Source organism: Arachis hypogaea, chromosome 12 (genome assembly GCF_003086295.3).
Source record: "Arachis hypogaea cultivar Tifrunner chromosome 12, arahy.Tifrunner.gnm2.J5K5, whole genome shotgun sequence".
NCBI lineage: Eukaryota > Viridiplantae > Streptophyta > Magnoliopsida > Fabales > Fabaceae > Arachis > Arachis hypogaea.
The window spans coordinates 16,038,233-16,063,159 of NC_092047.1; the positions used below are offsets into that span (position 1 = coordinate 16,038,233).

The 24,927-nt window shown below is 32.3% G+C and overlaps 2 protein-coding genes across 2 annotated transcripts; one reads left to right on the forward strand and one right to left on the reverse strand.

Moving 5' to 3' along the window:
• Window positions 1–10,781: 10,781 nt before the first annotated feature.
• LOC112729754 (uncharacterized) lies at window positions 10,782–11,621 on the reverse strand. The gene has a single exon (XM_025779906.1). The coding sequence runs from the start codon at window positions 11,619–11,621 to the stop codon at window positions 10,782–10,784; it is 840 nt and encodes a 279-aa protein (XP_025635691.1).
• Window positions 11,622–20,974: 9,353 nt separating this feature from the next.
• LOC112726993 (transcription factor MTB3) lies at window positions 20,975–23,338 on the forward strand. The gene is made up of 2 exons (XM_025776572.3): window positions 20,975–21,185; window positions 21,514–23,338. Exon 2 carries the CDS (start codon window positions 21,544–21,546, stop codon window positions 23,092–23,094), a length of 1,551 nt encoding a protein of 516 aa, XP_025632357.1. The 5' UTR covers window positions 20,975–21,185; window positions 21,514–21,543; the 3' UTR covers window positions 23,095–23,338.
• Window positions 23,339–24,927: the final 1,589 nt, after the last annotated feature.

The window sequence follows — 24,927 nt, forward strand, 5'->3', positions numbered from 1 at the left end:
TCACACAAAATCTTCACAAATCACCAACCCAATCACCTGCATTTGGTCCCCACCCCCCTTTATATATATATATATATATATATATATATATATATATATATATATATATATATTATAGGAAAATTATCACGTATGCCATAGTACTTATATGGAACTTCAATGTTCCTTGTACGATCAAGTTATAGGTAAATTTATTAGTCTTTGTAGTTTTTCATAAAATGACGAATATAACCCTTTAATAAAGAAGGAAAAAGACAAAAACAGTAACTTTAAAAATGACTCTACGAATAAGTGTTGAAATGAAAGGCCATGGTGAATGGATCCTCTCAATTGTTAAAAAAAATTGAGAGTGTAAAGTATAATCTTTAACTCTCCATTACTCTCTCTCTCTCATATTTATTCTTAGTCCTACTTATAAAACTAATGGTACAGTATCACACTTTACTCCCTCAATTGTTAAAAAAAATGGAGAGAATCCACTCCCATTCTAAATTTTTTTTTCAAAAAAATAATTTAATAGATATACATCACAAACTAAATTCAAGTACGTATGAAATTATTACTCAATTATTTTTATCTATTTTCATTCATATATATTTGTGTCATTTATAATATTTACACAATATTAATTTCCTATTCAAATTTTTTAATGATAATATAATTTTAATCTTATTAACATATATTTTAATTATTATACTATTAAATGTGTTTTTAAAACACAAGAAAATTAAATCACTCATATAAAATACATATTAAAATATAAAATATGGATTAAAAATATATAAAAAAATATTATGTATTTTTATACAAATACATAGTAGTTAATTATATATATATATATATATATATATATATATATATATTAAAAAAATTAAATTAAATAATCCACTCCTACAGACATAAAAGTGTTAAATTTTTTAATAATATTAAAATTTTGTAAAGTTTCTTTTGCAACTAACACAAAAATTTTATCACAAAAAAATTATTTCCTTATACATGTATATAAAAAGTGATATAAAGATTATTTTTACTAAAATATTTTGTCATAATTCATTACCTTTTTCAAACACAAAAAAACATATATTTTTATGGTTGCATCTAAAATATTTCGGTAAAAATAAAATTTGAATATTGGTCTTTCGGTGAATATTATTTATTGAGATTATTAGATTATGATAAATATAAAAGTTCATATTAAAATGAATGTTATAAAATAAATTTATAAAGATAATATTTTAAAATATAAAGATATAATAAATATCTAAATTAAATATTTATTTACTGTAAAAAAATTGTATATATATTAAAAAGCTTAAATAATATGTGTGTGTAACATTTTATTAAATAAAAATATTTCATTAAATACTATTTCAATTATATTAAAAATATAAATAAAATAATAATTATTTTGTAACAAAAATGTTAGTGGAAAAGAGACTCACTCATATTAATCCATCACAACGTTCAGCTCTTTCCAATACAAAATTAGTTAAAGCATTAAAGGACAAGACAGTAACTTTATCTCTCATTATGTGGGTGAAGGAAAGTGCAAGTTACTTCTCTACTATGCTCTTCAAACAAACAATTTCACCTACAAACTTCTCCCTTTCATTTCATCTTTCGTTATATTTTATTACAAATCTTATTGGTTGAAATGATGGGAACAACAATGTTCTATTAAAGTACAACGGTATACATGAACCGCTTCCTATATTATACATTTATACCCTTTATATAACCCGTTCCCCCCCTCCTTATATTTTATACATATATATTTATCCATCTACGTCCCCCTCTCTACCATGCCCTCTCTAAAATAAAAGATAAATTACCCCTTGTGGCATATACAATGATTATTGATAAATTATCTTTTAACTAGAGTTCCAAAGTTCGAATGAGATCGTCAAATCTAATTGCTATCTCTAATACGATCGCTAGAAAATCCTAAAAATGAGAGAGCTAAAAAACTGATAAAAATTTTTGATATATTAGTTAAAAATGATGGTAATTGGTGTGTGAAAAGAGACACCAAGGTATTTTATTTTATTTTTATCTTTAATTGCTCTTAAATTATTTTTCAGTCATTATTCAAATAATAAAAATCCTAAGATGGTAATTATTGACTCATTGTTTTTATGACTAACTAATATTTTGGTTTGTTTTTGTTATATAGTTATACAAGGCTATGAGGGTTGGTTATCTGAAAAGGAGTATCATTGTTGATCAGACTGAATTTTAAGAAAAATACTAGGAAAAAAATCTTAGGAAGGAGAGAGCTGAAAAATTAATAGATGTGCTCGTTGAAATGAGAGATTGAAAGCATATGAACAAGTTTAAAATCCTAACCTAATTGATTGAAAATGGTGATTGGATTTGAGAGGAATTATGGTTTTAAAATTGAAGAAAAATTGTATTTGGTGCGGATTATAAAAATAACACTACTATCAAGTTTCAAGAGAAACATCGCGTCAATTGAAAAGAAAAGAGAAGATAACGTGAATCTTAAAATTTTGGTAGAAGAATAATTTATGAATAATCAATGTATATGTCACAAGGGGTAATTTACCCTCTATTTTAGAAAGGGTAGCGTAGAATTCACAATAATAATAATACCCGGTCTAACCGAAATTTAGTAAATAATAAGTTAAATAGGAGCGAATATGGTTGGAAGATTTGGCAATTGGAATTTGATAATTTAAATATGATATTTGGATTCAGTGAATTTTTCCAAGTCGGAAAATATAGTTTTCTGCGTAAAAGTGCGCAGTGGAATTTTGAGAAGAGAGAAGAGAAGAGAGAAAACCTAACTCTCTTTGATTTTCAAACCACCATAACTTGAGCTACGGAGCTCCGATTGACGAGCCGTTTGTGGCCACGCGTTGCTCTTCTCATCCTCTACAATTCTATCTAAGTTTGGTGGTGAGTATTTTATTCATCTCTGCCCAGTTTTTGAAATTCCCTACTGTTACACGTTTTTGGGTAGTTAGTGTTGAAATCTTGTGATTTTGGGTGTTTAGGGATACTCCAACATAGATTCTAAGTGGGTTCTATCCCTACTTCATATGGGCTGAGGTAAGAAGTGCTCAAACCCTTGTGATTTGTCATTTTTATGAGCCCTAGGTTGATGTATGTATGTGACATTGGTTATGTTAGTGTATTTGGTGATGTTGGTGCACAATTGGGAGATTGGTATTACTTGAGGAGCTTTGGTAAGGCTTGGAGCTAAGGTTGGTGAAGAATTCCAAAGAAGAGGCTCAATTGGTTTGGCTACAAGAGGTACGGTTTAAGTTTCATTTAAATACCGTGTGTTGTGATGAGAATTCCTAGGCTAGATGCCCCTAGGATTAAGTTTGGATTGTGTAAATGGTTGGTGCTAATATGCATAGTTGATATGTAATGTGAATTAATGATTGGGTTGAGAATTGTGTGACCTTGTATGCTTGGTGTATTGAGAATTTGATGTACTGGGTAATGAGTATTGATTTGTGGTTTATGCATTTAAATTGTGAAAATTGGGCCGGAGGCCGTGAATTTTGGGCCGGAGGCCGGAAAGAGGTAAGAAAGGTAAGTCGATGTGTGCATTGTATGATGGCACAAGTGATTAGATGAATTTCAGATAATGAATATATGAATGATTAGGTTGGTTATTGAATAATAAGGTTTGAGAAGTTGAAGTGTGGAATTTGGTAATTTTGGGTGAAATTATGTAGACGAGGTATGTTTGGTTCGGTTGAGATATATTATGTGATCATATATGTGATTATGATTATTGATGCCTTGATGGTATGATGATGCATTAGAGATATGTATGTTGTGATATATGCTTGGGAAATGATTAAGGTTGATTTGTGGGTGAAATCACGTGATAGTGAGTATGATATTGATTACGTATAATGATGGTTGATTGGAAATGGTATTATTGGAAATTGGGATAAGGAAGGATGTATGACATGATATTGTGTTTGTCCTTTAGCCATTTGATTGAGAAGTGTTAAAATGGTTAGATGTGGTTTTGGGAATTTTTGGTAAAGTATCAATGTGTGAGTTGAGGATGGCTTTATGTGGATTTTGGTACATTTTGATTGATTTCAAAAAGGGTTGAAATTGGCATGTTTTGGTTGATTTTGAAAAGAGTTGAAAATGGCTTGTTTTGAAAATGGCACCTAGTGGTTTTGTATGAAAACATGGTTTTTGGGCATACTTTGACGGGACATAACTTGGAATACGGACCTCTGTTTTGTGCCAAATCTATTTAGAAATGAAATTGGATCCGGGATGTCCATGCCGTTTGAAGAACGGGTGAAAAATGATTTAAAATGAGAAAGTTATGTCCGTCGGAAGATTGGGGGTTGAATCTGTAAATTCTGCAGCTTTTAACTTAGAAAATTTTTAGCAGAATGACCCTCCACGCATAGGCGCACTTGGCGCGTACGCGTCGTTCTTCAAGAAGGCACTATCCACGCGTGCTCGTGGTGTGCGCGAGCACATCGATGCGCTGCACCAAATGCCCAGCTATTTTCCCGAGAGTTGTGCCAGAGTTGTGCCAGTTTTGTGCCTGGGGCGCAAGAGCACCCACGCGTACGCGTGGCTGACGCTTGCGCGTCGTTTGGCTATTTTTCAACCCGCGCGTCCGCGCGTATGACGCTTGCGCGTTGATGAGTTTTGTGGCCATCCACGCGTGCGCGTGGAGTGCGCGTACGCGTGGCCCTGTTTTCATGCCAAAGTTAATTTTTGAGTTTTAAAAGCCAAATCTCATACTTCTAAGCCTCCGATCTCACCTCTTATGTATTAAATCATTCTGATATGCCTAGCAATGAGCTAGGGGATGTGGTAACTTGCGAGTGAAGCAAGGGGAAAAGTTATGATCAATGATGATCAAAGATGATTATATGAGATATGGAGGATGACGGTGGAAGTACCGTGTATGCCATGAGCCGGAGGGCTATATTTATTGATAAATGGCCCATTCTTGATTGGACCATGAGCCGGATGGCTGAGTTATTGCCGGGTTACGGCAAAGCCATTATTGTTTATGGCTGAGTATAAATGCATATATGATTAATGAATGAATATGTTAAATGGATAATAATGAAAAAATATTGAAATGTGATGTGCGACCCCGGGTAGTAGGCAGTGGCGTTGTCCACTTGCTCCGGGTATGAGACGGAAAAGGAGGATTATGATAAACGAGTTTAATCGTGGGATTTTGAATAAATGTGTATTTGTGATACCTGGGTAGTAGCAAGGGTCGTGGTTCGTCCCGCTTGCTCCGGGTCATTGTCTGAGGATTGATAATAATGAAGGGTGATTATGAATAAATGTTTATTTGTGATACTTGGGTAGTAGCAAGGGTTGTGTTTCGTCCCACTTGCTCCAAGTTAATGTTTGAGATTTGGTAACAATGAATGTTGATAATATGAATTGAGATTGAATGAATATATGTTTGAGATGCCTAGGCAGTAGCAAGGGTTGTGGTTCGTCCCACTTGCTCCGGGCCAATGCTTGAGATACCTGGGTAGTAGCAAGGGTTGTGGTTCGTCCCACTTGCTCCAAGTCAGAGATTGCGACGCCTGGGTAGTAGCGGCAGTAGTGGTGAATCCACTCGCTCCAGGTTGAGCTTTTAGACACCCGCCTGGGTAGTAGCCGCAGTAGTGATTATTTCACTGGCTCTGGGTTGAGCGAGCAGTAGCAAGGGGGTTGTAGCTCAAACCTACTTGCTCCGCAAGGGGTGTTTCTGTCCAATGGTTAGCTACCAGGACATGTCGGGTTGGCTATATAACCGACAGATGATATCATCAGCCATAGGGCAGGCATTCATCATTTGCATATGTTTGAATTGTTTGGGTTTGCCATTTGTCTTGGATTTCTACATCATATATGCCATGTTACCTGACTATATGCTAATTGTTCTACTTGTATCATGTTTGTGTATTACTTGCCTGTATTGCTTGTGTTTGTACAACTGAGAGGCCCCTCATGCTGGTGTCGGTGGGTGTGAGGGCTGTTCTTGATGGGATGAATTGATGACGCGATTGCATGATGATGTATTGATATAGAACTGCTGAGGCAGAACAACTGGTGATGGTTTTGCTTATGATTCTGAGTCTGATTCGTGGAAGAGTCAGCGAGTTGGGAAACATGTGAAACATGAATTGAATTTAGCACTCCCTTATGACAGTTGCCTATTCATGGATTAGCGAGAACCTAGGATGAATAATTGGTGAAGAAGTTTAGGATGCTTAGTGAGTTTTTGTTGCAGTACATTGAATTTATTTGGCACTTTTACCGTACTGGGAACCCATGGGCCCGGGGTTCTCATTCCGTATATATCTCTTGTTTTTTCAGATACAGGTCCAGGTGTTCAGAAGTGAGTTGTGGGTCGTCTGAGAGATGGCGAAGATCTTTATTTCCTCTACTTTGTGTTTTGATTAGAATCTCTCCACCTTTGTTTTGGAAAGTTTATATTATGTATTGAACTCTTTGAATTTGCCTATAGAGGCTCTCATGTTTCCTTCGGGAGAGATTAGGATATACTGTTGTCAACTAATTTCATAATGTACTCTAGCCGACCTAAACTTCGTGGGTCGCGACTAGTAGCTATTTACTTATGTTATATATATCTATCTGTTATCTATCTCTTAATCTCCTCTACGCCTTGTCCGTATATCGTTTTCGGCTTCACGGTTTATCTTTTGTTGTCGAAACGTGAGAGATACGTCTTCGCGATTTTATTTCTACTCTTTTCAGGCTTCTCGATTAATACTCCTTTCGAAATTACCTATATTTATTTATTAAAAATCCACCTGAGAGTCGTACCACCGTAATATCATTGACTTATGACTCGAGCATAAGGATTTGAATATTAGGGTGTTACAATAATAATAATAATAATAATGATAATGATAATGATAATGATAATGATAATGATAATGATAATGATAATGATAATAATAATAATAATAATAATAATAATAATAATAATAATAATAATAATAATAAATAAATAAATAACTATATATATATAATTATAAAAAAATAAAAAATATATATATAAATAAAATAATAAATAAATAACTATATATATATAATTATAAAAAAATAAATATATATATATATATATATAAATATACAAATAAAAAATATATATATATTTTAATTAATTTTAACTTCTTTTGTCCTTTTATTATTTTTTTTTCTTCTTTACTCCTTCACACATTTTTTTTTATGTCCCTCTCTGTTTTCAGTTTTTCTTCGCTTGAGGACAAGCAAACTTTTAAGTTTGGTGTTGTCGTTTCGCTTGTGGATTTTCTGTTTATTTTAATGACACCAAAGGGAGGCGAATCATCTCCACATAGGAGCACAGCCAGAAGAATGAGATGACCACTAGGATAACTGAGTTTTTCTTCGCTTGAGGATAAGCAAACTTTTAAGTTTGGTGTTGTTGTTTCGCTTGTGGATTTTCTGTTTATTTTAATGACACCAAAGGGAGGCGAATCATCTCTACAGAGGAGCACAGCCAGAAGAATGAGATGACCACTAGGATAACTGAGGTGGTTAAGTTCCTTTCATTCTATATTTCCTCCCGTTCTTATTATGTTATATTCCTGTTTTTCTGTTATTTTTGTTATTGCATGATCAATTGTTATTTCAATTTCTAGATTTTAGTTTAATTTACTGTCTATTTTATTATTTGATTTCTTTTTATACTGAAAAAGAGTGTCTCATGTATTGCTCACTGAGCTTGAAAATCAAAAGAAAATAAAGAAATGATATAATGCATGAAAAGAGTGAGTTTATATTTAAGATTAATCTTATTTACTTAAATGTGGTGGTACTATTTGTAATTCTGAATGAATGACATGAATAGTGCATATTTGAATTTGAATCAAGAGATGTTGATGTATGAGGAACAGGGATTTAGAGAATTATTATGACTTCTCTGAAATAAACAAAAATTTAATCCTTGAAGCAAAAGAAACAGCAAAAGAAAAAAAAATAAAAGTAAGGTCCAAGGCTCTGAGCATCAATGACTAAGTAGGTCAGACATGATTAAAAGCTCAAAGAGTTGTTTCCTTAGTCATATACTTGTGGTGTTCTTGTGTCAAGCAATCCTTGAGACAGAATATTTAGAGTCGAGACCAAATGCATTTAGCAGAGTATGCCCAAGGCTTTGAGCACCACTATCTGGGAGTAACTGAAAGAAAAATCAGAACATAAAGAGAGTTTCCCAGTTAAGTGCTTGTGGTGTTTTTGTGTCAAGTAAAGTTTGAGACAAAATATTTAAAGTCACGGCTAGGCTTAAGGTACAAAGCACCAAAGAAAAGAGAATTAAATTAAATTTGTTGTGTTCAAGGATTAAACTGAAGTACAAAGATCAGAGAATTCATAATATGATCCGGATTCCAAATTCCGAATGACACTGACATTCCTCTGATTCAAAGGAGAGTGAGATGCCAAAACTGTTCAGAGCTACAATGAATAAACCCCATTTTTTAAGAATAGGCTTGAGCATGACTAAACTCTCACTTCTCATGCAAATTCACATCTTAATCATGTACTTATTTTGGTTGCTTGAGGACAAGCAACAATTCAAGTTTGGTGTTGAGATGCGTGAGCATCTTCTCTATCTTTTCCTAGTGAATTTGCACTTGAATTGCTAAGTTAAATCAAAATTTAAATAGCTTTTAGCCACTATGGATGCTACTTCGAGTTGCGCACAATTCTATTTATTTCAGGTAGCATCTGAAGGGATTTGACGGAGTTTTGTAGCAGAAAAGGGAGAAAGCGAATGATGCTGTCAATCCTAACCTCCTTGCACTCAAACTGGAATAACTTGAGCTACAGAGGTCCAATTGACGTGATTTCAGCGGCATTAGAAAGTTAACTTCCAGGAATTTTCAACGATATATAATAGTGCATATTTCTCCTCCAGCAACCTCTGCATTCCCTACGTTGAACTTGGTTCCTGCCAAGTTCAGCGTGGATTGGAGAACTTCCAAAGAAGAACTTGTTGCCTTCTCCACGCTGAACTTGGGAAAATCCAAGTTCAGCGTGGATTCAAAGGAACACGCTGAAGCACTTGCTGCATTCTCCACGTTGAACTTGGAAAAAGCCAAGTTTATTGTGGAGCTTAATGAATCCAATGGTCCCCACACTCTTCAAGCCCCGCACGGATCAATTAAATTAATTTTGATTCAATTTTTATTTTATTTAGAATTAGGAAAAGATATTATTTTAGTTTTAGAAAATATATTTTACATTAATTAGGATTATATATAAAAGGAAAAAGAATCAGCCCTTTGGCTTCTCTTCTCTTCTACCTCATTCCGCACTTTACAGTTTTTCAGAATCCTTATTTTTTCTCTGAACCATGAGCAACTAAACCTCCATTGTTAAGGTTAGGAGCTCTGTCTATTGTATGTATTGATACTATTATTTTTCTATTTTATTCATCTACTGATTTATATTTCAAGAATTATTTTCGTTCTTTATTTTATGAATTTGGGTGGAACAGAAGTATGACCCTTTTTCTAATTGAGTTCTTGTATAACTTGGAAAAGCTCTTTACTTGAACAACAGCTTGAAAATAATTTCTCCTAAATTTTAATTATCTAGACTTAACGGGATACGTGACATATAATCCTCTTATATTTGGGTAATTAGGATTTTTGTGGCACATAAACTAGAATTGAACTTCATCCTCTAATTGGAATTAAGTGTCCAAGGAATTGGCGGTTGATGAAAGTTAGAGTAGACTAAGAAGGTCTAAGGAATTAGGGCTTAGTCATATATAGTTTGCCATGAATTGAATCATACATGATTAAAATAGTTAGTAAGAAAAGTCAATCTGAAAAATAGATATCTCTGAAGCCTTAACTATTTCTCCATATATTATTCACAACTCGTTTACTGCTTGCTTTCTAATTTACTGAATTTACTGTTTAATGCTTTTGACTTCTTAAACACCATTTTTTGATTGTCTAATTAAGTAAATTAATCAACCATTGTTGCTTAGTCCATCAATCCTCATGGGATCGACCCTCACTCACCTGAGGTATTACTTGGTACGACCCGGTGCACTTACCGGTTAGTTTGTCGGTTATAAATTCCGCACCATTGTCCGCTTGGAACTTCATGATTAGGAACTTTGTAAATATGGGGGTGGAAAGGTCATTGGTTGTCTTCTTTTCCAGGATGATGTTGTAGGTCGTGGAGTCCTTTAAAACCACAAACTCGAAGTATGGTTTTCTTTTGGCTTCTAGTTCCGATGGTGACTGGTAGCACTATCGAATCGTCCGGCTGGAGAAAGTTGTCTCCAAGTCCAGTTACTCCATTGCAATGACTTTGTAGGTTTTTGTTTCGGAGTTTGAGCTTGTCAAAGGCTCCCCTGAAGAGGATGTTGGAGTCGTCTTCGGTGTCCATCATGATATGTCTTACTAGGTCGATTCCGACCTTGAACAAGATAACAAAGGGGCGTCTCCCGATGAAGTGTCGTTTTGGCAATTATCGGGGGAGAATGTGATTGTTGTCGAAAGGGTAAAGGTTCTTTTTTCATCTTTCATGGATAACACCCAGAGATCTTTTTTCAAAGCAGATATTGACTTTTCAGGTGCGTCCTTCCCAGTGATAATGTTTACTATGATCGTTTGGTCGGTCTCTGGGATCTCCTGTCTCACACTTCTAGGGTTTCATGCTTCCCGCTTTGGCGATCTTTCCCTTACAACTTTCCTGGGCTTGCGAATAATTTTGGCAAATTCGGGGAGTTTGCCGTCTCGGATGGCTTATTTGAGAGCGTCTTTACGGTCGAAGCAGTCTTGAGTCTTGTGTCCGTATCCTCTGTGATAATCATAGTATAGGCTTTTGTTATCGCCTGTGCGTTCTTTCAATTGTCTGGCCTTTGGGAGGATGCCTTGTTCTGTTATTTGGTGGTAGATTTCTGTGATTAGGGCCAGTAGAAGGGTGTAGTTTGTGAACTTTTCCACTCTGGGTAGTCGATTGAGGGCAGCAAGTTTGAAGTGTTCCTTTGGGGTTTCTTTGGTCGGTGGATTACTTCGGGGTGTCATTTTGTCGTGGTTCCGTTTATTGGCCGCTACGACTTGGCTTACCTCCTCGTTGTTTATGTATTCCTTCGCGATGTTCTGGATTTCATGCATCGTCATCCAGACCGGCTTGGTTGTGAAGTGCTTCCGGAAATCTTCATTCATGAGCCCGTTGGTTAGGCATTTATCGTTGAACCTGTCAAGGTACTTCCTCGTGGGTTCATCTGGTCGTTGCGTGACGCTGAGTAGGCTAATCAGGTGTTTCGCTTTTGTGGTCCTGGTGGTGAATTGAGCCATGAATTTTCTGGAGATGTTGTCGAATTTGGTTATCAAGCTATTTGAGAGGGCGTTAAACCACTTGATTGCTAGGCCGGCTAGGGTCACCAAAAAGGCCCTGCAGCGAACTGCGTCGACAGCTCGTTCTAGTTTCATCCTGGCCTCAAAGGCCATTAGGTGTTCTTGTGGGTCCTTCGTCCCATCATACTTCATGTCGATCGGCTTGTCAAAATCCTTCGATAACTTGGCTCTTAGGATTCTTTCGGTGAGGTAGTTTCCATTATCACGTATTTGCTCTTTCTTCATTTGGAATCTCTTCGGTATCTCTTGTCGTCATAGTGCTGGCGTTTGGGTTCTCGAGATATGCTGCAATTCTGGCATTTGCCGTAGTGTCGGTTGGGTGACCTTTCGCTCTTGGCTTCTTGTCGTGATATGATCCTAGAGATCTCTTTGCTTGCGTGTTCCAGCTGGTATCGTTCTTTGGAAGTGACCTGGCCTTTTAGGATTTGTACCCTTTGGTAGAGTTCTTGAATTACCTGGATCGCCTTTTTTCCTAGGGCGTTGGTTGCTCTAGCCTCGCCGGATTGGCAATTGTCTTCTCATGGTTGTTGTCTACCAAGGGTTGGCTGGAGGTGCACGGCGTTGGTTATCCTCCCGTGGGTCGGCAGATGATCGTTGTTCCGTGGTTTGGGCGTTGGGTTTGGTGGGTCTGGCTCATGGTGATGGCTTGAAGACCGCTCCTCGAGTACATCCATCATACCGCCAAGGCTTAGCAAGTCTCCACAAACGACGTCAATGTACAAGACTTTGCTGGTACAGATTGAAGGAAGGATTAGGGACTCGCTGGTCTCGGTGATGACGTGATTGGACTTCTAGAGTGGCGGAGGGTGGTATCTGCAAAGACATTCCGACGCTCAAGTCAGAATGGATCTCAGAGGTATAGATGAGGATTATGAGTGTGTAACGTACCTGGGGGAGCCCTTGCCTCCTTTTATATAGTTTGCGATCATTATCTTATTTTATCTTGTTAGCTAAAACAAGGAAAGTATTTGAATTTGAATATCGGTTAAGGATTTGAGGTCACCTGGACAGTTTGGGTTGTGGTGGTGGCCTGGGCCGGGTAGTCGGGTTGTTGCTGCTCCGCTAGGAGACCCTGGGATCGAGTTCGGAACAAAAACAATAATGGGTAAAGTATTGTTTTGGTCTCCAATGTTTGGGATAAATCCTATTTTGGTCCATAACGTTTTAATCATCATATCTTTATACCAAAATGTTTAAAATGACATTAGTGTTATCCCACCGTCAAATTACTCGCTAACAATTAACGAAATTGATGTACTATTAATAATGCTTTTGTTAAAGCTACGTTTGCTCAACCCCTCTTCCACCTTCACTTTCTTAACAAGCTCAAACCCCATTCTCCTACTCTTTTCTTCCTCTTCCTCAAACCCCTCTTGGAGAATTAATAATGCAAAAGAGAGTAGGAGAATAAGGTTTGGACTTGTTGAGAGGGTGACGGTAGAAGAGGGGGTTGAGCAAACGTAGCTTTGACAAAAGTATTGTTAATAATACATCAATTTCGTTAATTGTTAGTGAGAGATTTGACAGTGGAATAACATTGATATCATTGTAAACGTTTTGGGATAAAAATATGACGTTTAAAACGTTAGGAACAAAAATAGGAATTACTCCAAACGTTGGGTACCAAAACAATACTTTACCGAATAATAATATTGTAACAGAGAATAAAATAAAAAATAATTACAAAAAATTAGAAAATTGTTATTAATATTTATATTATTTATTAATTTTAATTATTAAAAATTAAATAACGTATATAATAGAAATTAAAAAAATTACTACATAGAATTCCGAAAATTTTCTTTTTGTATGTATATTATTTATTAATTTTAATAATTAAAAGAAATATAAAATATTACATTATAACAAAAAATAAAAAAATCACAGCATATCCAAAAAATATATTTATTAATAATTAATTAAATAATAACAAAAATAAAAAATAATAACAAAAATAAAAATAAAAAATACAATATTATCATCACAGAAAACCTAAAAAAAATGAATCAAATAATTAACTATACTACTATTACTAATAATAATATTAATCAAAATAATTGCATTTAAGATATTAACTAAATAATAAGCTCTAAATTAGCGAAAAAATAATAAACTTACGTAATTATATTGAGCCAAATAATTGATAATATGTTCTGCCGCCAACGTATAATCACATACCATTTTTTACTAAACACGTGTGTATAATTTTTTATGTATAAATCCCACACTAAATACACTAAATACTGTCAATAAAATACTTTTCTCTCTAAATGTTCTACCGTCACACTAAAACCCTTAACTCTCTCAACTCTCTTCGTGTGGCTTCAACGAGTGAACAGTGAGCTCAGGTGGGAGGTTTTTAAAGTCATGTTCCCTGCTGCATCTCGTGTTCTCAAAGAAGCTATATTCCTTGCATGTTAACACGCATCAACTCTGGTGGTCAAAAAACAAAGAAAATCTCTAAAAAGCTGTGCAGATTTCTGAAAAAAACGAAAGAATTTCTGTTCTTCTTGTTGCAAAACACTGCATCTGTGTTGAGGGTGACTCAACACGCGTCCCACTTCGTTGAAAAACTGCTTTCATAGTAGAGAACACGCTACATGCGTATTAGATTCACGCTATATCGTATAGGAAAACTTTCACATGTACCAATCACTTTTTTGGTACAGCAATATAGCAAGTACGATCTGATTAGCAGTCAAATCCTTGTCATATAGTGATGAATAAAAAGTCTAAAATGTCCTTAGTTATATAGTAAAATTATAGAAATGACAGACTGGCTTTATGCTTCATGGTTGAAGCTAATAGAAAACTGAGGTCAGAATGTATGGCTCTAATGGCTGGAAGCTGATGGGCCATTTATTTACCAACCCAAGAAACATATTAGATGGACTTGGATTACTAAATAATAAAGAACCCAGACCCGGTAGTGATATTTATTTTGTTTGTAAAAATTTTAAACGTTGTCGTTTTCATGTAAAACAATTCCCCAAAAGTATTGTTTTTGTCCCCAACGTTTGAGGTAAGTCCCAAAGTTATCCCTAACATTTCAATCGTCCTATTTAAGTCCCTAACGTTTCAAAATTGACTTAATGTTGTCCTGCCGTTAGGGATCCATTAACAGAATTGACGGCGGAACAAAATTGAGACGATTTTGAAACGTTGGGGACTTAAATAGGACGAAAACGTTAGGGACAAAAACGATATACAAAAATAAATTTTAATTTAATTTTATCTTTCAATAATATTAATTTTTTACTATATATAGTATTCAATTATTTTATAATTATATCTAAATAAATTACATTTAATCACATTACTTTCATTTTAAATCATTTTTTTATAATTTTAAAGAATTTTGATACATTAAAGACAAAAGGTATAATTTATATTTTATTATATATATATATATATATATATATATATATATATATATATATATATATATATATTATTTTTTTCTTTTCTGCAAGTTTATATATTAGTCATTCTACAAACATTTCATGATAACTAAAAATCTTTAAGAGTAAAATTATAAAAAAAATTAATTTATTTAAAATGAAAGTAATATGATTAAGTATAATTTACTTAGATGTGATTAAAAAATAATTGAATACTATGTATAGTAAAAAATTGATATTATTAAAGGATAAAATTAAAATTTATTTCTATGTATTATTTTTGTCCCCAATGTTTTCGTCATATTTAAGTCCCTATCGTTTCAAAAATGTCTCAATTTTATCCCGCTGTCAATTCTGTTAACGGATCCCTAACGGCAGGACAACATTGAGTCAGTTTTAAAACGTTAGGAACTTAAATAGGACGATTGAAACGTTAGGGACAAAAACGATACTTTACTCTTAAAAATTTATTTTATATTACTTGACAAATAATTAGATTGTTATATTCAAAATTTATTAACTAATTACTTTTGTTAAAAATATTATTATATAATTGTTCATACTCTAGCCCAATGTCCAGGTCCAGACCCAAACACCTTAAGAAGGCCCCATCAGTAAGGTTGGCCTTCCCCCGCAACTGACATCCGCATAGGAGGTCGGTTCCAACGGGCAGATAACACTCATTCAAATAAGTAATTGCCTCTAAAATCTTTCAACCCACTCCCCAAGTCAAATCTCAACCTCCCTAAGATAAAGGGACGGTTATCCTCCTTAAAAGGTGGAACCATCACAACGGTAGCTATGGGTTTACCATTATAAGTACACTGACAATCCTCAGGTAATTAGAAGTCCCATACTCTTAAACTTGCTTAGACCCTTGCTGACTTAGGCATCGGAGTGTCTTTCCAGGTACCACCCCCCTTCCCTTGCACATACATAAGTCGGACGAGGACTCTTGACCGGGAGTCGGATCAAAAGCCTCCTCATTCACCCGATTGGGCCAACCTTGTGAGTCTAGCCCATCAATCTCCGGTTACCCAACGTAACAATAATATATTTTTTTATCAAAATATTTTAAAAAATAATTTATCTAAAATATTATATATAAGTATATAACACATAGAGATATTAATTTTTTTATTTTTTAAAATTAAAAAAAGCATAATAAGTATTAAAATTATATACAAGTCGGACTATTGCAGAAATATAATCACATAAATGCAACGTGAATCACCCTAATCACATCTCTATGTAAATTAAATGAGTCAGACTAGATTTAGCTTTCTATATAAATCAAAACAGTCTGGTTCGATTTATACATATTTGCATGTTATCCTAGTAAATCTAATCAGGTTGTTTCGATTTATGCATGCGTGCATGCTATCCTAGTAAATCTAAACATAGTGATTAGATTTACACATGCATAAATCAAAACAGGGTGATTAGATTTATATAGAGAACTAAATCTAGTCTAGGTCATTCGATTTACTTAGAGAAGTGATTGGGGAGATTCATATAACATTTTTTAATAACCATATTTTTTTATTCATTTGATAATTTAAATAATTATCAATAACTTTATACTATTCACATACGGTTTCTACCTTCTTCGATTCTCCATATTTATAGTTGCACTAAATTTTCGTATCTTTTTTTTTGTTTTAGTTAAGTTTAAAATTTTAAACATTATTTTAGATTAGTAACATACACGAACAAAAAATTATTAATTTCTAAAAAAATCGATGTAATTTAAAATTGTTCATTTGAAATTAACACATTATTTTTATAAAAACAACACATTTAAATTAGTATTCAAGCAAAAAAAAATTAGTATTAAAAAAGAATAAAAAATTAAAAATTTTAATAAATTTTATTTGAACATATATAATTAAAAATTTAAATGTGTTGGTTTATATAAATATAATGAGTTGGTGGTTTTAAATGGACAATTTTAATTCACTAATTTTACGTAAATTCATATATTTTTCTAAAAATTAGTAATTTTTTACGTGTACACTAATAATTTAAAATTGATGTTTATCTCTATTGTAATTTGAAACCATTTATTTTGAATTGTTCAGTACAAATAAACATAAAAAAGTTATTAATGGGATCAAATATTATTTTCTCCAAGAGAACCTTATTTAGTTTATTTAATGGGATAAAATATTATTTTGGTTCTCAATGTTTTGGCCAAATCCTAATTTGGTCCTTAACGTTTCAAACGTCATACTTCAATAAAAAAAAAATTTAAATCTCCTATTTCAATCCCAAAAAATATTTAAGTAGGTTTAATGTTGTCCTACCATTAAATTTGACACAAGCAATTCGCATATTGAATAGCCAATAACATTCGATTTCAGTATATAAGTAATATCGATCCACCAACGGTCACTAATATAAAAATTTTTTCTTTTGATTTTGAAGCGTTCATAATTGATTATTAAGATTTAAAATTTTGTACCAAAAAAATGAGAAAAATGTTATAAAAAGATTTTGATTATATATATTTTTTTAATATATAGAAAAAGATATGACTTAATTAGTAATATTATTAACGTCTATATCAGTCATTTTATTAACTATTAGTGTTAAATTTAATAGTAAGACTATATTAAATCTGTTTAAAATTTTTTGAAATGAAAATAGTATTTAAAATGTTAAAGACTAAATTAAAATTTGTTCCAAATATAAAAAATCAAAAATACTACTTTATAAAGAAAAGAGAGTGTGGCACGTTTTTTTACTATACTATATTAATACTAAATAGATGTATAAGACTTAGTTCCATTTGTTATCTGTGGGTCGGATTTCTCAGCCTAAATAATAAACCAAAAAAAAAATAAAAAAACTGTAAATTTAACAATTATGATTTCAGAGTTTGTAATCTCATAAAATAATGCTAGCCAAAAATCATACAAAAATGATGCACTTAAAAATTATTCATTATCCTTAAATTAATATAAGAAAAATCATGTACAAAAAAGTCTATTAACCGTTCAATAAAGAAATCAGCAACTAAAACAAAAGGTCATGACAAAAAAAAAATCGAAAACATAAGGTAAGCCATCCAAAAAACCAACGACTAAGCCACCAAGCCACGCCACAAACAAGAGAAGCTTGTGTCAAGAGGCAGCAGGATGTAATTTCCATAAATCATACCTCGTGGAACGCAAAATTTGATACACACCTCACAATGCTTTCCATTATAAACACATGTTACATAGAAAATCACAACCCTTTGTTTAATTAATTATTAAATCCAATGGACACTTTACATGGACCATGAGAGTTCCAAAAAAGTGCTCTGGACCATTTGAAAACTTTCCTATAGTATATACATATTAGCTCAAATATATTTTGTAGTTCCACATTTCGGCATAAGAGGAATGCTAGGGGGCAGCAACTTTTGTAATTTGTAGCCATCAAATAGTCATCAATGATGGTTTTAATGGTGTAAGATTGGTGTGAGATTTCATCCAATGGCTCACTTTTCTTTGCTGGTTACATGCTAGCCAGAATTTAACAAAGTTGCTGGCTCCCTAGACTTTTCCTTAGTATAATATACCATGATGAAATATAGCTGCATAACATATAATGATTATCCATATTAAAAATAATTTCTGACATATTAAACTCAAAAAATAAATTTAATTACAAATCTAAAATATTAAAAATAAAATATATTTTTTTATTTATTTATGGTATATTTTAGTTTGTTAAAATAAAAATTAATTTAGCGTGAATCAAAATTTTATTTAAAAACTAACCATAAATTATTATATATATAAAATAAAATTCAAAATTTTTATACTGCTTAAACGAACTAACCAAGTTGGCTAGAGGAAGTCTAACTTTACAAGGTATGTTTTTTGTAATTTTATTTTGAACCTTCTTCGATATTTATTTAAGCAAACAAATAAATTGATCACTCGACCAACTCAAATTGTGTGGCGTGTTTTTCGTTTCTATCCCAAACATTATCACATCAAATCAAAGTGTTCTTAAAGAGCCAGCAGAAAACTTTAGGCACAGATGAAATACAGTGCCATTATGGCCCACTGTTTGACTATTTTCGTTGTCCAAAACCATGGAATATCCGTGCCATAATAAATGCTAATATCATAAAGTAGTAGTAGTTATATATTTATGAGTTTTTTTTATTATGGATATTTATTAGGCTTTTTTTATTGATAAATAAAATAAATTAATATACATATTACTAAGTATATTTATATTTTTATATTATTGTTATACATCTTAAATACATAGAATAAAAGACGAATAAGCACAAAAATTAGATACGATATATTTAAAATATGTAACAGTTAACAAAAAATATTTAGATGCACCTAAAATATATTACATATATTTTGATGTACATATTTAAGGTGTTGTGCACTCAAAATAAAATTAAAATATTTGAAATATGTTATGATCGGATTTGATTTAATTTTTTAATTTCATCTAATTTTATTTAAATTTTAAAATTACAAAATATTTTACTTAAAATTTAGATAAATATAATTTAAATTAACGATTTAGTTTAATCTAATACAAATAAATGTATTCGTATTATTATACTCGTATGATTAATTATGTTTATATATTCAATTTAAAAAAAATAATGAGTTAAAGTTTTTAAATTAAAAAATTAATAATTTAAAATTTTAAATGCATTAAAGATATGTACAAAACCAACTCAAAATTTACTATATTGGTATAATATTCTTGATCGTATCGTGTTAGTTTGAGTTTTATTTTTCTATTTCATTCAATTTTATTCAAATAATTTAAAATTTTAAAATTATAAAATTTTTAATTTAAAACTTAGACGAACATAATTTAAATTAATAATTTAATTTAATCCAAGATAAATAAATATATTCGTAATATTATATTTGTATGGCTAATTATGTTTATATATTCGATTTTGAAAAAATCTAATTATTTAAAGTTTCTAACTTAAAAATTAACCCTTTTAAAAGTTTAAATGTATTCAAGATATTTACAAAATCAATTCAAAACTTCATACGTCAATATATTTTAGATCTTATTGTGTTGGTTTGATTTATATTTTTTTATTTTATCTAATTTTATTTAAATCATTTAAAATTTTAAATTACAAAATTTTTAGTTTAAATTTTAAAGGAATATAATTTTAAAATTTTAAACTACTTGAATAATATTAGATGAAATAAAAAAATTAAATCAAATCATATCCTAATATATCTCAAATACACTGGATTGAATTTCATTTTGACTTTATCCTATATCTACGCAAATATAATATATCTCTAGTGATATTTTTTTAAGATGTTACACATGTTGTGTACTATATTTATTTATCTTTTATGTTTATTTTTCTTCTATTTGTGCATTTGAAATATGTACTGGCATGGTAAAAATGTAAATATTTTATATGTTATATATTTCAATAAATAAAGAATTTAAATAATTATAATAAAAAATCTCATACTTATTATAAAGCTATAAGAAATAAAATCATTCAATTTATTTTATTTTATTTATTTTCACTAATAATGTAGTTTGCTAACTCAAATTTTCTGTTTTCCTAATATAACTTTTTTCCTTTAATTCAAAGTTTGTGTGAATAAGTGTATTTTTTTTTTTTTTTTGGTGACTGTGAATAAGTGTATTTAAACACACCTATTTGGACACCAAAAAAAAAAAAAAAAACACACCTATTCATAATATAAGAATAAAATATTGTTTAACTAATTCTTTTATGTATATTTAATAGTGAAGATTTTGAAAATCTTATTTACAAGTGATATAAGAGCATTCATTAGAAACTTTCTTCAGATTTTAGTAACTGTTATTCCTATAGTACTTTCTAGATTAAGAAAAATAAAAAAATATGATAATAAGTAACAAAAAATATATGGAAAAAATTACCCTTATTTAAAATATTAGATTAAGAAAAAAAATATATATGATAATAAGTAACCAAAAAAATATATGGAAAAATTACCCTTATTAAAATAAAACTTCAATTAATATAATAACACTAATTATTTTAAAAGTAAAAATGGAAAGAGAATTTAATTCTACCTATATATCATAAATAGAACAAATATTTTAAAATCTTAAAAATAAATTATTTATTATGAAATGGAAAATTATATTATAATATCAAAAATAAAAAAATTAAATGCTAATATGCTATACAGCATAATTAAATAAAAAAAAGAAATGAAGAAAAAGAGTCCTAGTGTTAGTGTAGCTTTGAATCTCTCTCTCTCTCGCTCTCTCTCTCCGGTTTGCATTTGTTGTTCTCAGATCTGAGGTTTTTTCGAATCTTATAAATCTATTTTCCTCTATGTTCAAGCTTCTACTACCCCACCAAATCCCAAAAACCCTTCAGGTAATTATTCAAACTATGTACCTTCATTTTCTGCTGAATCTTTATTGTGTTCCACTACCTTAATCAAGCACTTTCTTTTCGGATTGTTAACCCACTAAATCTTTGACCTCAACACGAAGTTAGATTCTTTCTAATAATTTAGAAATACCCATCACAAGTGATTCACTAATTGTGGGTTTCACTTGGATTATTTCTAGGGTTTTTCTATATGGTTGTTTCATGTTTATGAATTTTAACGGCTTTTGATTAGTTGGGTGAAATTCAAGCTTAATTGAGATATTTTCAAAGCATTTCTTTTTGAGGGGAGAAGTAAAGTTTCGATTTTTAGGTATAGGAGCTGTTACCGTTAGAAAAGATCATGAGCGAGAAGTTTTGTGTGAGTGATGAAGACAAGGGTGTGTTGGAATCTGTGTTGGGTGCAGAAGCTGTTGCATACTTTGTTTCTGCGGTTTCCAATAATTTTTTCTCCAGCGTGGTTGCTTCTGCTTCGGCTCTGGCCGGAACTGATGCTGGCCTCCGGCGGCGGCTGTGCCAGGTTCTAGAGGGTTCCAAGTGGAATTATGCTGTGTTTTGGCAGGTTGCTGGGCTGAAATCTGGTGGCTCCGCCTTGATTTGGGGCGACGGCCAATGCTGCGATCCCAAAGGGGGCGGAGCTGGCGAGGGAGGATCTGAAGGGGATTGGAGTGGAGTTAGTAAGGGTGATGAAGAGGAGCTGAGAAAGAAGGTGCTGCAGAAGCTTGATGCATACTTTGCTTGCTCTGTGTCGAAAGAGGCGAATTATGCAAGGTTAGATAGGGTTTCGGATTTGCATATGTTTTACTTGGCCTCAATGTATTATATATTTGGTTTCGATTCGCCTTGTGGCCCTGGTGGTTCTTTCAAGTCTGGCAAATCAATTTGGGTTTCTGATTCTGCTAGCTGTTCAAACCAACTAGAATCAAGATCATTTCTTGGGAGATCAGCTGGTCTTCAAACGGTTGTTTTTGTGCCTCTTAAAGCCGGAGTTGTTGAGCTTGGTTCCGTGGAAACAGTGCCAGAAGACCAGGGTGTTTTGGATTTGGTCAGGACAGCATTTGGTGAATCTAGTTCTGGACAGGCGAAGGCATTTCCGAAGATTTTCGGGCGTGAATTAAGCGTTGGTGGTGGGGATGCGAAATCTCAGTCAATAACCATTAGTTTCTCGCCGAAGTTGGAAGATGATTCTGGTTTCACTTCAGACTCTTATGAAGTTCAAGCTCTAGCAGCAAACCATGGATATGGGAATCCTTCCAATGGGAGCATGGGTGAAAATAGTGAAGCGAAATTGTTCCCTCAAATGATTGGTGGGAATTACAACGCTCAAACAAGGGTTTCTTCGCTAGATCTTGGAAATGAAGACTCCTCCTCAACTCATCTGGATGAGCGGAAGCCCCGAAAAAGAGGTAGAAAGCCTGCAAATGGAAGAGAGGAACCCCTGAATCATGTTGAAGCCGAGAGACAAAGGAGGGAAAAGCTAAACCAAAGGTTCTATGCCTTGAGAGCTGTTGTTCCGAATATATCTAAAATGGACAAGGCATCTCTACTTGGCGATGCAATTACGTATATCACTGATCTGCAGATGAAGATCAAGGTGTTGGAAACAGAGAAGAACATGAATAACAACAATGAACCAATGTTTCCTTTTTCGGATATAGATTTCCAAGCCAGAGAGGATGACACAGCAGTCGTGCGAGTAAGTTGCCCCTTGGATCTCCACCCGGTTTCCAGAGTCATTAAGACATTCCAGGAGCATCAAATCATGGCTCCAGAGTCAGGTGTTTCAACATCGGAGGGAAAGATGATTCATACATTCTCCATAAGAGCGCAGGGCAGCGAGGCTGCTGCAATACAATTGAAGGAAAAGCTTGAAGCATCCTTATCCAAAAACTGATAAGTTTTCAGAAAAGATTATATATTTATCATCATGTGGCATGTTAATGCAATGCAACAATGTTATTGTTAGGTATACATGATAGTGTTCTTAGTGTACTTATTAATCAGATTGTAAGTTAAAATCATATTGTAAGTTAAGTCCTAAGATGTGGTCCTTGTGGCTCTCTTTGAACTGATTTGTAATCAATGACCTGAATTATGTATTTACTTGTGATAAATAGCATGAGTTGAATTGAATTGAATCTTCCCTTTATTTTTCACTTGTTCAGCTAACAAATTTTGGACTTAATGTTGTTTGTGGCCAAGTTGGTAGTTGTTTGTATTGTTGCCACTTAGAATAGCAAGTTTGAAGACAACAATGTTAATGTTTCATATGTTTGGGTGCTTTTGCATCAATCGAGATCAAAGTTACTTTAACGTTTAACTTGTGCATGTTGAATTTGAAAGATCATGTTTGGTAGGACCCCCATGGGAAAATGATGGTTTGCGTTAGGTTTTTTGTATAGATAAGAATAAGAATGAAATCATGAGTCATCACTTTATTTAATTAGATTAGTTTTGATTAAATGGACAATATAAAATATTTTACACAATCATTTAATTATATCTATTTTTTTAGATGATTATTCGCCCATTTAATGTAAAAGAGAGTTATTTTAAATGTATTAAAATTAAATTCTTATTTGAGACACATAGACACATATATGACTACACAAAAATACATAAACATAAAGATACACAAATTTTGTAATGTGTTTGGTAATAATATACAAGATACATGCCAATGAGTTATAATTTAAACGACATAGTCTCTCTATACTCATTTAAGAGATTGCAAATTCGAGTCTCCTTATCTTTGGTAAAAAAATATAAGGCACATATGTATGAACCAAATGTTAATTTTATCCTCTTTAATATACTTTAGGAAACATTTCAAGTGCACCAGGAGTATCGATGCATTAGTTGTTTTAACCGTTAATCTGAATTATAAAAAATATATATAATATATATTAATTGAAATCAACAATTAAAACAACTAATGCACCAATACTCCCGGTACACTTGAAATATTTCTTATACTTTATTATTGTCACAATCAGTCAGAAATAAAAATTAGTAATTTTAAAAATAATTAAAAATAAAAAAATTAAATTTTATGTCTTATACATTATATTTTTATATTTTAATTTTAAAAAATATTAAATATATATATTTTATGTGTATTTATATATCATTATATCCATAACTAATAATTAGTATTTATGTCTCAACAAACAATCGCGCCTAATTGAACACTTATACTTACACCCACTTGTTTATTTAGTTTTCTCTTAGAACTTCCTCCTTTTTCTCACTTTGCTTTTTTCCTGGCAACTTCTTTTTCTCTTGACAACACCTCGACATTCTTTTTATTCCCCTTCTATTATTGCATTTTAAGAGTCTTAGTTAAATGTTGACACAAGTGTCTAGGTACTATTCACCATTGTTTCCACAACCGAATTGGTAATGGACTCAGTATTGGAATCACTAGCTTATATGTTAAGTGCATACAGAGTTAGCAAGTGAATTGATGATATTGCGTATCCATGTAGTTGTTGAACATAAATGATCATATACATAATCACGCGAAGGTGACGATGCCATGCTAAAAATTGGAATTAAAACTAGGTATAGGGATCACATTAGGTCAAACAGTTTCAATTGCCACCTCAGCTTGTCGTTATCTATGCCAGCGTGGCTTCTCAGTCCCAAGTCACTGCCGGCGTTCATTAATTTGCCCGGAGATGTGGTTAGGGACGACCTTGGTGTAATTTTTACAAAATCGGAGGCA